Genomic DNA, 12,150 nt, shown 5'->3' with positions numbered 1-12,150 from the left:
CAGGCGGTCACTGAAGAAGAGTCAGAGGTGTGCACGATCAGCTCCAGCACACCACCGACCCCAGCCCTCCTTGAGCAACAAGGGGCAAATCTGTACTTGGCAGCATGTTCATTAAATGTCACTTCTGTGCTCCGATCCAAGCGCCTGGGAGGCGGCGCGGCATACATGGCCCTGAATACTGTTAGGTGCCAATCTAATGAGAACTTGCCCCAGACCGAGTCTTCCAGAACAGCTGGGTTCTTGCTCACCTTCCGTCTCTCATCGACTGAGGGAATGGAAGGCTATGCCAGGCTGCTTGCTACAAAGCCCGCTTTCCTGCTCTCCATTCTTCCCTGCAGAGGCAGCTGCCTCAGCTGTGCCGGTGCTCATCATCTCACTGGGGACGATTTCAGGCAGTTTTTAAAACCAAACCTCGGTGGTGAGGTCAGCTTCGGCCTGTGTCTCCCACATTTTTTTGCTACAACAGGGAGAGAGGTGCTGGTGGTACTTGACTTTTAGGACCTGCACTCGTGCCAGGACTTGAGTCGTTACAATACCAGTCATGTTGGTGACATCAAATAAATGCTCTGTAATGCTAAAACCGAGGCTAAAGGTTTCCCAGTCACCACCAGTTCACCGTAGGTGAGGTCAGACTAAGGGAACTTCAAAGCAGGTTGGCTGCCGAATGTGAATGTCGACTGAGTTTGGCCTGCTGGCTCCTCCCAGTGGCAGCTGATAGTCACAGCAGCTTCACTGTCCCCGAGACAGATTTCTTGCTTCCTGAGGTTCCATCTTTCTTACTTGAGATCGATATTGTACATTAGTGGTACCGAGGGACTGATGACCCTCAGTCTGTGGCAATTAGAAAAGGTGGAAAGGCAGTATTGATGAATGCTGTGGTGGTCCCAGGCCCTAATCTTTTAACCCTCAGGAAACCAGAGATTCAGTGCCTTGACAGCACGACGTCTTCATTAGGTAAACTGGATTCTTTTCCTCAGGAGACCCAATCTGGTTATCTAAGTAAAATGGCCACTTCATTTTCTCTCAGGTCAATTTTACTATCTTTTATTTGACAGCTAGCTCAGTCTCTGGGGAAATCTGTGGGTGATTTTGAGCAGTAACAGCAAGGACATCACGGTTATCATAACAGTGCCTTCTATTTCTCTGGCACCTTTCCCAAAGGCATCTGAAGCTCTTCATAGGTCCTCCATCCACTCACATAACATTGCTTCGAGGGAGGGCCAAGGCAGAAATTATCTGTACTTTGCAAGGAAAGACACCACTCTAAGGTCTCAAAGCAAATGGTTTTAAGATCAGAAATTCATTTCTTGGCTCTTTGCACCAAATTACGCCTTCTTTAAGCATAAACACAAACTGTAACATGTTGACAGACACATATTTACAGAGAGACACAAGGATAAGAGAGAACTTTACAATAGTGGCCAACACCGCAGCTGCCAAAACATAGCTAGCTTAGAAAGGAGACTTAAAGCAGCAATCCCATTTGCCCTGCAGAAATGAAAGTGAATCGAACCTTCTTTTTGTATTTAGCAATAATCCAGCAAAGAGTAAGCTTTGGGTATAGAGGCCGAGTGGTAGCAGGTTGAGTGCTAACGTTCCGAGGAGCAGGGATCCACGCGTGGAACGCAGCAATAACCAGCAGGTGGCAGAGAAAGTAGATTTCCAAGCAGCCAAAATCCAAACATTCAGAGAATTTTTTCCCTTTCCTGGGGGATGGGGTGGAGTTTGTACAGGAAGAACTATAGGAAGCCAAGATCTGTGGTAGTTTCAACACATGAAGTCGGTCACAGACACAGGAAGCACGATGTGGGGGACCGCCATGAACAGAGTAAGCCAGGAAACATGAAGCAAGGGACCCGAGTGTAAAGCTGATCTTAGTGACAAGCTTTCCCCCACATAGAAGCACAGACAAAACCACACCCACATAAAGGGGTAGATGTATATCTGGGTTTGAGTTTCTGCAGGCCCTTGGTGGAGTAATCCTTAGCTCTCCTCTTAATCACTTAGCTCTACCTCTTGGCTATTTCCCAGGGAGGCCCCCAGCTCCCCCTCTGACCCTCCAACCCCACCAACCCCATCAGTTTCCTCTGAGGAAACGATCTGTGGTTGAGGGCGGTGGGGCCTTGGCTCCGGGCCCAGCACCTCTGGTGCACTGATGGGAGGTTCCTGCCCATTACACACACATAGATGCCTTTCCAAAAGCATCGGAGGGGTAGGAGATTTGTGGCGGAGGTCTCGGTGCAGGACCCGAGGGGAAGAGATTTAGGAGGGAACTGCAGGGAACTTGTGGCGCCCTCTGCACAGACACAGCCCCAGGGCCCCATTAGGCTCACTCCTTTTCAGCTGACATTCTTTCCCTCGTCACACAGCCCATATAAAAATGAAGCAGCAGCAATTTTTATTGAGGGACCTAAACTGAAAATAGGTTTAGAACATAATTTAAAAAAATAAAACAGCAAAAGTAGCAAAAAATATATGACCTTTTTAAAAACATTTTCCTTTTTTTTCTTTTTTCTTTGTTTTTAATATATAGCAACTGATGCCTCCCAGCCACCAGGAGCATCTTACCCAATGGGTAAATCTCTGGTAACGACCCTTTTAAAAAGACATGTAAATATATACTCAGATTTATACACTTTGTGTTTTCTTCATAGCTATGTACAAAGCCCCCAGTTTGGGGCTGGGCCCCAGGGCCACGACACTGCTCCCAGCCTTTGCCTCCCCATCCTCTGGTACCAGGTATTTGGTCAGCAAAGCGAATTAGTATCGGAATTAATAAGCCACTGGCACCATCTATCTGGAGCAGAGGTTGCCTTCAGCCGAGGCCCGGAGCACGGACCTCCCCTCACTACCGCGGTGGCCATGAGGATGAGGCCCCCGCCACCGGAACTCAGGCTTACGGGTTATTCGAAGCAGACAAAACCAACATGGGAAAGCTCAGTCAGCTCTCGCCTGCATGCCTGCTCATCTCCCACTCCCCAGCCCTCCAGGCAGTGCCAGGTGGTGGGGAGGGTCTTGGTCCAACATCTGGGAGGGAACGAAGTGGCCATGAGCAAGTACCTGCCTCTCTGCTCCTCTCTCTCACAAGCAGGTTGTGAGGAGGAGGAAGAGAGGTGAACTCCATGGGGTGAAGGCCTCAGGTAGGCAGCCGGCTCCTGCCAGCAGGAAAGGGGCAGAGGGGAAGGCAGTGAGTCCCGCAGGGAGGGGTGGGTGAGGGTTACAGCTGACAATGGAGTTCGGGGATGGGAACTGGGGTGCTAGTCAGCGCCGTTTGAGTCCGCCATTGGCAAGCTGGGCTGGGTGTCGGGGCAGACAGGGCTCCTCAGGCAACGGCTCATGAGAGAAGACGGAATCCTCCCCTGAGGAGCAGGTAGAGCTTCGGGTGTCGGGAAAGCTGGGAGAGTATTGGTCCAGGGGCATTGACAGGTCCAGATACTCCTGTGAAAGGAGACACAAAAGATCCGGCACTCTCCTCCCTGTGGTAGTGTTCATTCACAGAGATGCACCTAGTTGATGGTGGCTGAAGGTCTAGGATAGGACTGCCTCACCTGGTTGGAGGTCAAGGCCACAATGCGGTCCAGGTCTTCCACCAGCTGCTTGAAGGTAGGTCTCTGAGAGGGTACTGCATGCCAGCAATCCCGCATCATCATGTATCTGGGACAGGATTGTTGAGTCAGGGGAGGAACGACCAGGAAGGGCTACTTGATCTACCTAAGCCCCTTTCTTCTCCCCTTCGTCCCCAGGGCCTGGCTCAGGACCTCAAGTGTCTTCCCATGCTTACAGCTCATTGGTGCAGTTACTGGGCTTGTCCATTCGATGACCCTCCTTCAGCAGCTTGAAAAGCTCCTCCACAGGCACGCCAGGATACGGGGAGCCTCCCAGAGTGAAGATTTCCCACAGGAGCACCCCAAAAGACCAGCTGTGGGTGAGCACAGAGCCACTGGGTCTTACGGGCACAGAACTCGGGCAGCCTAGAACCCTCTCCATCTCTCCACCAGCACGTCATCCTGAACCCACCCTCCCGGAGCACAAACTCTTCAGGGGGACGCCAAGGGCAGTGCTGGAGAACAGACTGGCCTTTCAACCTCTACTGAGTGAACAGAGTAGGTGCGCACATACAATGTTTCCTTCTGTTCTGAGATGGAAAGAGGACCCCCTCCCCCACCCCCCATCCAGAGGGGCATGCTCTATACCAAATATCCCCGGCAATCGCTTCTTTCAAACTCACACGTCACTCTGGTGGGTGTAGATCCGGTCAAACAAGGCCTCGGGTGCCATCCACTTCACAGGCAGCCGGCCCTGCAAGCAGCATGAGGGAGGTTGGGGGTGGCCCAGGACAGGGCAGCGTGGGGGCCAGCTGGGGCACACACAGGACGGGGCACACTCTTGGCTCATCCCAGCACACTGCTTCTCAAGCAGGGCTGCCTGCACTGGGTCACAGCCAGGAGATGTAAGTAGGAGGAAGCCTAATAGGGCAGAGGCCTGGGCCGAGAACCAGCGCCCAGTTCCGTCCTCAGCACTTACATTGGTTGTCTTTTTATAGTAGTCGATGTGGTGGATGTCCCGAGCGAGGCCGAAGTCTGCGATCTTCATCACGTTGTCCTCTGTCACCAGGACGTTCCTGGCGGCCAGGTCTCGGTGTATGCACTGTGCAGAGAGGAGGTGGGATGCGGGTGAGGGGCTGACAGTGCCCAGCTGTCGATCAGCCTCTGGCCCAGCTGTGACGCTGCAGCAGGCAGGTAGCCCAGGTGCCTTTACAGGCCTTCTCCTGCCACACCACTTCCCCCTGACCATTCTAGTTCACTGTTAGGAGGTCCCTCTGCTCCACTTCAAAGTCAGCCATTCGAACACCTCCAGCTCCAGGCCTCTCAGTCACCTGAGCAAACCCTCCTCATGGGTCTCCTTCGCACCCGGAAAGGCGGAACCTGGACGCTTCTGCCAGTCTGTGTAGGTGTGTGCTCTCAAACAAAGCATCCGTTTACCAAGCACTAGAACTGTAGTTAACACTGTCACGAACGACTTCATTTTACCCACAACATAGGACTCCCCATTCTTACTCTACAATTGGAGATACATAAGTAGCTGCACAGAAAAGGGGCAGTGTGCACGGATCAGAACTTTATCCCGTCCGACCAGAAGGCCACCAGGCTCTCCTGACGACGTCCCTGAGAGCTGCAGACAGCACAGGGAAGCGGTGCTACAGACATCTACGACCCCACCAGAGGATTAAAAGTCATCAACTGGAGTGCAAGGAGGGCTCTGTTCCCATCCCAACTTCACCCAGGGGAACCTTCAGGTGCCACACCTTCTTGGAGGCGAGATACTCCATGCCTCGGGCCACCTGATAGGCGCAGGAGACCAGGTCCTTGGAAGAGAGCTGCTCCTCTGGGTTGTGGCTGGGGTTATAACAGTACTCCAGCCCCGGGGGCCGCCGGGCCTGCAGGTATTCCCGTAGGTTGCCTTTGGAGGCATACTCCACGATGACGTACAAAGGACCTGGGAGCACGGGGATGGACAGGCCATCAGGGTGGGCAGGCAGGTGCTCTGGGTCAGCTCCACCCTGAGGAAACCCCACCCCCAACTGCACACCATGTGTCTGTCCTCCAATCCTAACTGCACCTCTAGGGAGCCTGGGAAATTCAGTCCACTACCCAAAGAAAGCTAGGGAAGTGGTTCTTCCTAGCATACACTAGGAAGTTCCTGAGCCAAGCTGGGTTGGGGGAGGGAGGTAAGAGCCCTGAGACCACAAGGACTCACCTGGTTCTATCCACACACTGTTCTCAGATGAGCACCAACAGGCACAAGCCCAGCCCCCGAGAGGTAACTCCCAACTGCTGCTAAGCTGGCCCCCGTTCCCTCAGTGTAGCTGAGATGCCTGCTCACTGATACCCCCAGCTCGTGATCTCCTTCCCGACAGACACTGTTATCCGTGGGAGGCCCGGGTTCCCGGCTGGGGTGGGAGAGCCGGCCTGGCTTAGCGCCTACCGTCCTGTGTGCAGGCCCCCAGCAGGTTGATGATGTTCTTGTGCTTTCCGATCATCTTCATCATCTCCATTTCTGAGATCAGGTCTGACAGGTCTTTCTCTGTTGCGTCCGCTTTACACATAAACCAGAAGGGCATGAGACTCATTTATGTGTGAAGGAGGACAAGAGGAGGAAAGCTAAGGGAGAGGGGATAAGGTGTATGCTCGAGGAGTCCCTGTCCTCCGGAGTGGCTTCTCTCCTCCCTGATTCACACCTAAATCTATTTTCCCTTCCCTCTTCTGAGAGCGGTTGTTGGCAGTGTGTGCTAACAAGTGGGACGGAGGATATGATAAGAAAAACCAGCTGGCAGCGAGATCTAGAATAAACACCTGGCCACCACCCAGACTGACGCTGAGGAACAAAGTGAGATCATGGCAATCTCAGGGTACAGAATGCCCCTCCACTCCCAGGAGACGCCAAGCAGGCAGTGCAGCCGGTGTGGACGGTGAAAGAGCACCGGAGAGTGTGTTCTATTTGGCCCGAGGTAACAGTTTGCTCGGAAAAGGAAGGGATTGTTTTTGCAAGGACAGAAACATCACTTACACTTCAACATCTTCACAGCCACTTTGGTCACACGGTTGGGTTTGTCCTTGTCCAGCCCAATGGCTTCTGCCAACACCACCTGCCCAAAGCAGCCCTCTCCCAGGGGTTTGCCTAAAACCAGCCTTTTAGGAAAACAAAGGGTGGTGTGAGTCAGGACCGGTAAAGTTCAGGCCTTGAGAGGGCACCCCTTTCCACCTGTCCATATTCCACTCGACTGAGAACAGAAGTGTCAACTATGATTTCTGGAGGCATCTGGTATACCTTCACTCCCAAGCAGGGGACTTCCTCAGAAGTTGAAGTTAGAATATTACCTGTCTCGAGGCAGCTCCCAGCGTGGGTCTTCAGGAAGCTCATATTCAGAGACTCCAGCCAGCATGGGGGTTCCGCTAGAGGAGAGACGTGAGGGCCGAACCAGCAGAACCCCAGAGTTCATGGAGGCACTAGAATCAGCCGACACCTACAGGGAAGCGTGGGGTCACCCTTCTAGCGAGGATAGGGTGGGGGGTTGGGGGGATTGAGCAGCAGCAGCAGCAAGTTCCTGCAACTCTTAGGGCTTTCCACCAACATGGCAGAGGTATCTGGTATCTGATGTTCCTTCTCTAACACAGAGTGACAGAAAGACCACAAAAGGTCTGAAGGCCTAAAGTTCTAAAACTAATTTTTGCCACCGGCCAGCCTTCTCTGTTCACTTACCTTCAACACAAACAGACCAAGTCTACCTCTTCCAGACTGATTATTTTATAACTTACTATTGCAACCACAATTCTATTCCTGTTCCCATTCTTTGTGAAAACCCTGCCTCAAATTATGGATTCCTAACCCCCGAAGCACCTTCCAGAATTAGCACCACTCTGAATGAGAAGCATTCCCTCCCTTCCACATGCCTTCACCCTCTGTTCCATTTCCTTGGACGAGGAGAGGGTGGCATCCTGGAGAGGAGAGAGAGGCATCCTGGCACCTGACTCAGGCCCTCTTCTCTACTCTGTATCTTTGCACCTGTAGCTGGCCCTCAGGGACAGTTCAAAAGTGCAATATCAGATGCACATTCAGCCTGGCTAGGGCCTTCTCCGAAGCCATGTGCTGGAGGAGCAGGGGGCTCGCAGTTCTGGTACGGTAGGTGTATGTAATCCATGGGCTAGCACAGCCTGGAACCCAACTCTGGAACACTTAGGACATTCCACTGCCTCTGGCCCAGAAGCTAGAAAGCAAAGCTGGAAGCGGTAGGTTGGGGACAGAGGAGGGCAGGGCATCAGAATCCTGGAGAAGCCCCTGGGGGCACAGGAAGGAAAGGTGATATAGAGTGTGCAAATCCCCTATCTACTTTCTGTTACCTGTCTGCGCAGAGGGATGCTCTTGGCCAGCTTGTGCACGGCCATCTGGCTGTGGAAGTCGCTCTTCTTGGTGCCACTCTTCATTTTGTAGATGATGACAGACCCCACCATGCAGGAGATGAGGAAGGCCCCCGTGCAGTAGATGATGATCTCCAGGTACAGGGGCGAGGTCATCACCGCCGGCCTCTCTTCCAGGGCTGAGTCAGTGTGAACACCATGTTAGCAGGCGTGTTAGCAATGCGCTAGGCTTCCAGCTTCATAAGAAAAACAACCCCCATCTCCTTTCCTCTGAGAATTTTCAGGGCAGAGAATGAACCAAGCCAGGTCCTAGCTGGGACTGTGTTCCAGCATGGAGCAGATCAGATATCCTACCATCTTTGAGTCTTCCTGATCCTGACTTGGATCCCACAAGAGGGATGGATTAGAACCGTCTTGTTACTTGAGGCCCATCCTCATTCATTCGGTCAGGAGCCTGCCTCGTTCAGTGGAACCACTGGGCTCGGTGGCTACCAGGTATGCAACAAGGACTTTCTCAGTCGCCTCATGGAAACATGGCCCTTCTCCGCAGGGCCCCAGCATTGTGTGCCTACACCTATCACATGCGACACAAGGAACCATCTGTCTTTGGTCCCTGACAGCCCATGAGCACCCTGGGGGCAGGGGCCTGGTGCCTTGTTCATCTCCACATGCCACAGTGCCTAGCATATAGCAACACTCACATAACGAGAACAAGAGGGGAGGGAAAGGAGGACCCCAGTGGGTGTCCTGACCATTCCTCACCTCTTGCCTATTTCACCTGTGTCAGGTCAGACCTGCAAATATTCGTACCTACATGCCTAGCTGAACCATAGGCAGAACTAACTGCATTTCCAACCATGTCTGGGCTGCTTGAGATGAGAACGTAAGCTTTGCTGCACTTTGTAAGAATTCTACTCACAGGCCCTAACTCCTGAAACTGAACGAGGACATTGGGGGGGGGGGGGAGAAGGTACTGTTGTATTGTCATCTCCCACTTTCCATTTAGAACGCAACCTGTTTCCCACAGAAACCCATCCAGCTGAACCCACCCTTCCCTCGCATACGAAGCCGAAGCCGAAGCCGGGGGGCTTCACAGGACACTCCTTCGCCACCAGCAGGAACGCCCCTCTTCCTTGCATGGCTTTCCTCCCAACCCTCCTCTTCCAAAGACCCCAGCCAGCCACAGAGGCTGGCATGCCGGGGACCTCCCCAGAGAGGCACTAGGTGTGACCACAGACAGAGCCCCAAGGGACTCCCGAGCCTGACGAGGAGACAGCAGAGCTGATAATAAGAGGAAGTGTTTCTGTTTTTCTCTTTTCCCAGTATGGACGGACGAAGACAAGTGACTGGGAGCACACACGGGACAAAGACAGTGACAGGGTAAAAACAGAACGCTTCTCCCCTGAAGGAGGGGTGTTCTCAGACCCTGCTGGGCGAGCAGGGCAGAGGAAGATGGAGGGAGAGAGAGGAGGGCAGCGTCAGTGGCAACAGGAGCAGCACAGCCCCCAGACCCACGTGCAGGACACTCGAGAAGCAGCGATGGGCAGCCCACCACCTGAGCAGGCCGCAGGCTCCTTCCTTCCCAGCCCCACACACAGACCTCCCCTCTTGAGAGGAGAAACGTCAGTAGCCCAAGAGGATAAGGGGGCACCACCGCATCCCAGGCGGCCTTACTTTATTCAGAGCTCAAGTTCACTCATGTGGATGGAACCTCTCCTCCAAGATCAGAGGATGGCGGGGTGGGCTAGCACTGTTCTCTGTAAGCAACAAGCCCCCCTTTACAGAATGCCTACATTTGCTGAGGGGAGGCATGGGCCCGAGACTTGCAGAGCCAGCAAAAAAGGATCTGATAAGTTGGGGAAGGCTGCTGGACCCAAGGAGGGAAGGAGCCTGGCCGGCAGGAGAGCCCGGCTGCAGGTTAACTCCAGATCCCACGCATGCATCGCACTGGCCAAGGGGAGAGGCAGACGCAGGCATAGAGGTGGGAGGCCTCCGTGTTCCTGCAAAACGAGGACAGATCCTATGTGAGCTGAGAGGATTCGACACTCAAGGTTGGACAACCTGCCAGGGCCATTCCTCTACCTCTCCTGGCTCTGTGTCTCCACCAGCCCCACAATGCATGCTCCCCCCGTGCCCGTGGCGAGGGCAGGACATCGAGAGGAGAAGTACAGTGTATACCTTCCAAAACGGTCAACCATGCAGAGTGATGGGACAGTCCGATAGAGTTACCCGCCAAGCACGTATACTCCCCCGCGTCCTCAAAGGAGACATTCCTTAAGTGAAGCACTTCCATCTCTTTGTCGGTGGTGTTAACTCCGGCAGTCTAGAAGAGACAACGGAAGCAAAATGGACAAGCACAGGACATGAGACCTCTAAGAGACACACAGGAAGGGAGGGAGGAAGAGAAGGGGGGAAAAACCGGAGGAAGAAATGCTCCCCAGCGTCTCCTTTGCAACAAGGAACAAACAAAAACCACCAGGCAGCGAGACCTGTTAGAGGAAGACAGTGAAACCCTGAGGGAGGGACTCCGCAGACCTGAGACGACGCTGGCTGGTTACAACCCTTCACCAGACGCTGGCAGCCCCTGGCCCATCCAAGCATGCGGGCGGGCAGTGGGCAGCATGGAGAAATGGGGCCCGGCGGCAGGGGGGTGCTGTTTGGTTTCTGGTAAAGAAAGTCAGAGGGCGCACACAGGAGGGATGGAAGGGTGCTGCAATCACACATACACACACACACACACACACACACACACACACACACACATACACACACACATGCGTGCACATGGCCTGCCAGTTTGCAAGGGGACATCTGGCCCCTTCTCTACCATTCAAACCTCAGTCTGTAGCATCATTCACCACGCAGCCAGACTGTCCCCACAAGTACGCACATAGCCAAGGAGGACACAGAAGGCACAGAGGGAGCAGACACCAACACAGTACCAAACCAAAGCAGCCTCCCAGGCCGGGTATTTTTCCATGGCTCTGGGCTCTAGAAATACAGCAGGATAACAGGGAGAGTTGGGTGCTGGCTTCCCCATCTGCCCCAGCAGCTTGGGGCCTGAATCAAACTCCCAGCACACGGCCCCATCCATCTTCCCATTACCTTTTGCCACAGGTCTGGTGACAGTGAGCCACGCAGACTGGTTAGCTTCACCAATATAATTGGAAACCTTACACACATACTCCCCGCTCTGGGCCTCTGTCACATTGAACAGGGTCAGCACCTCCGCATCCGAGCTATTAATCCCCGAATGCTAGAACAAACCAACGACAAGCCAGTCAGTGGGGCAAACACTGAGACGTGGCCACACTTGCTCCCATGTAACATTAAGGCAGGCCCAGGGAGCTAAGGCGAGGGAGACGTTAGTGAGATTTGTCATTTCTCTTTTTAGTAGGACAAAACAAGTTGACTTCAAAGGCCCAAAGCATCTGACTGAAAAATAAGCTTTAAAAAAAACAAAAACAAATCGCTGCCCCCAATCAAACATTCTGTGTTAAACTCACTCCTCCAGGTCTAGGCCAGGGATTGTGAATGGAGACTGTGGCCAAGGGCCAAGGCCACGGCCTCATCTCCTTCACAGCAGGCTTCAGCACCAATAGTGAAGAAAAGGGATAGCCAGTAAAACTCTGGGACGGCCAAGCCAGGGGAGGATGAGGTCTAACTCTGGGACCAGGAGGTAAACCACGTTCCCAGCTTCTGGTTACTTCTTGTTGCGAGATCCACTGGGGAATTAGGTAATTACCTTCCCTGGATTAGTGGAGCATTCAGGGACAATGTAAGTCTGGGATTGAGAGGAAAAAAGGAAGAAAATGCCATTATTCCTGATGCTGTTTAGAATTTACCTGTGGCATTTGCTTTTCCAACTCTACCTAAGAGTCGTGACCTTATCATTCATTCACTCATTTGCCAGAAAGGACAGGACTTGGGAAATAGGGCAGAATCTGGGAGACATTTGCTGGAGAGGCTTTGGTCCCAGGCAATGTTAAGTCAGGAGTACAAAGGCCTTGCTTGAGTAGCTGACCCAAAAACCTGAGCAAAGCCACTCTCAGAGCTCTTTAGAAACTAGTGATGCCCACCCCACCCCCTGTCCTCTGTTCCCATTGCACCTCTACTCTGTGACCTGTCACTAATTCTGGGGAATGTGGCTAGGTCCCTATTTAAAAGGATAAGGGATGGGTCCCAATCGCCGGCGCTGAGCCTGACCACAGCAACTGGGGCCCCGGGAGATGCA

General features: G+C 53.2%; 1 protein-coding gene across 16 annotated transcripts in view; it reads right to left on the bottom strand.

Annotated features, from left to right (window-relative positions):
* Positions 1-2,381: 2,381 nt before the first annotated feature.
* Positions 2,382-12,150, bottom strand: part of FGFR1 (fibroblast growth factor receptor 1) — a 49,838-nt gene continuing 40,069 nt past the window's right edge. For 7 of the 16 annotated variants that reach the window (XM_042983435.1, XM_042983440.1, XM_042983444.1 and 4 more), the window contains 11 exons: positions 11,022-11,172; positions 7,893-8,095; positions 6,879-7,024; positions 6,568-6,689; positions 5,986-6,096; positions 5,306-5,496; positions 4,525-4,647; positions 4,229-4,299; positions 3,782-3,919; positions 3,549-3,654; positions 2,382-3,438 (listed from right to left, as the gene is read on the bottom strand). In XM_042983435.1, the coding sequence (XP_042839369.1) occupies positions 3,262-3,438; positions 3,549-3,654; positions 3,782-3,919; positions 4,229-4,299; positions 4,525-4,647; positions 5,306-5,496; positions 5,986-6,096; positions 6,568-6,689; positions 6,879-7,024; positions 7,893-8,095; positions 11,022-11,172 (1,539 nt within the window). In that variant the 3' untranslated portion in view covers positions 2,382-3,261. Of the gene's footprint in view, positions 3,439-3,548; positions 3,655-3,781; positions 3,920-4,228; positions 4,300-4,524; positions 4,648-5,305; positions 5,497-5,985; positions 6,097-6,567; positions 6,690-6,878; positions 7,025-7,892; positions 8,096-10,094; positions 10,240-11,021; positions 11,173-12,150 lie in introns of all 16 variants that reach the window. The other 9 variants (XM_042983438.1, XM_042983442.1, XM_042983445.1 and 6 more) reach the window with 3 other exon arrangements.

Source organism: Panthera tigris, chromosome B1 (assembly GCF_018350195.1).
Source record: "Panthera tigris isolate Pti1 chromosome B1, P.tigris_Pti1_mat1.1, whole genome shotgun sequence".
Lineage (NCBI taxonomy): Eukaryota > Metazoa > Chordata > Mammalia > Carnivora > Felidae > Panthera > Panthera tigris.
The sequence above is the reverse complement of the archived record's forward strand: the minus strand, read 5'-3'. Positions and strand labels throughout refer to the sequence as shown.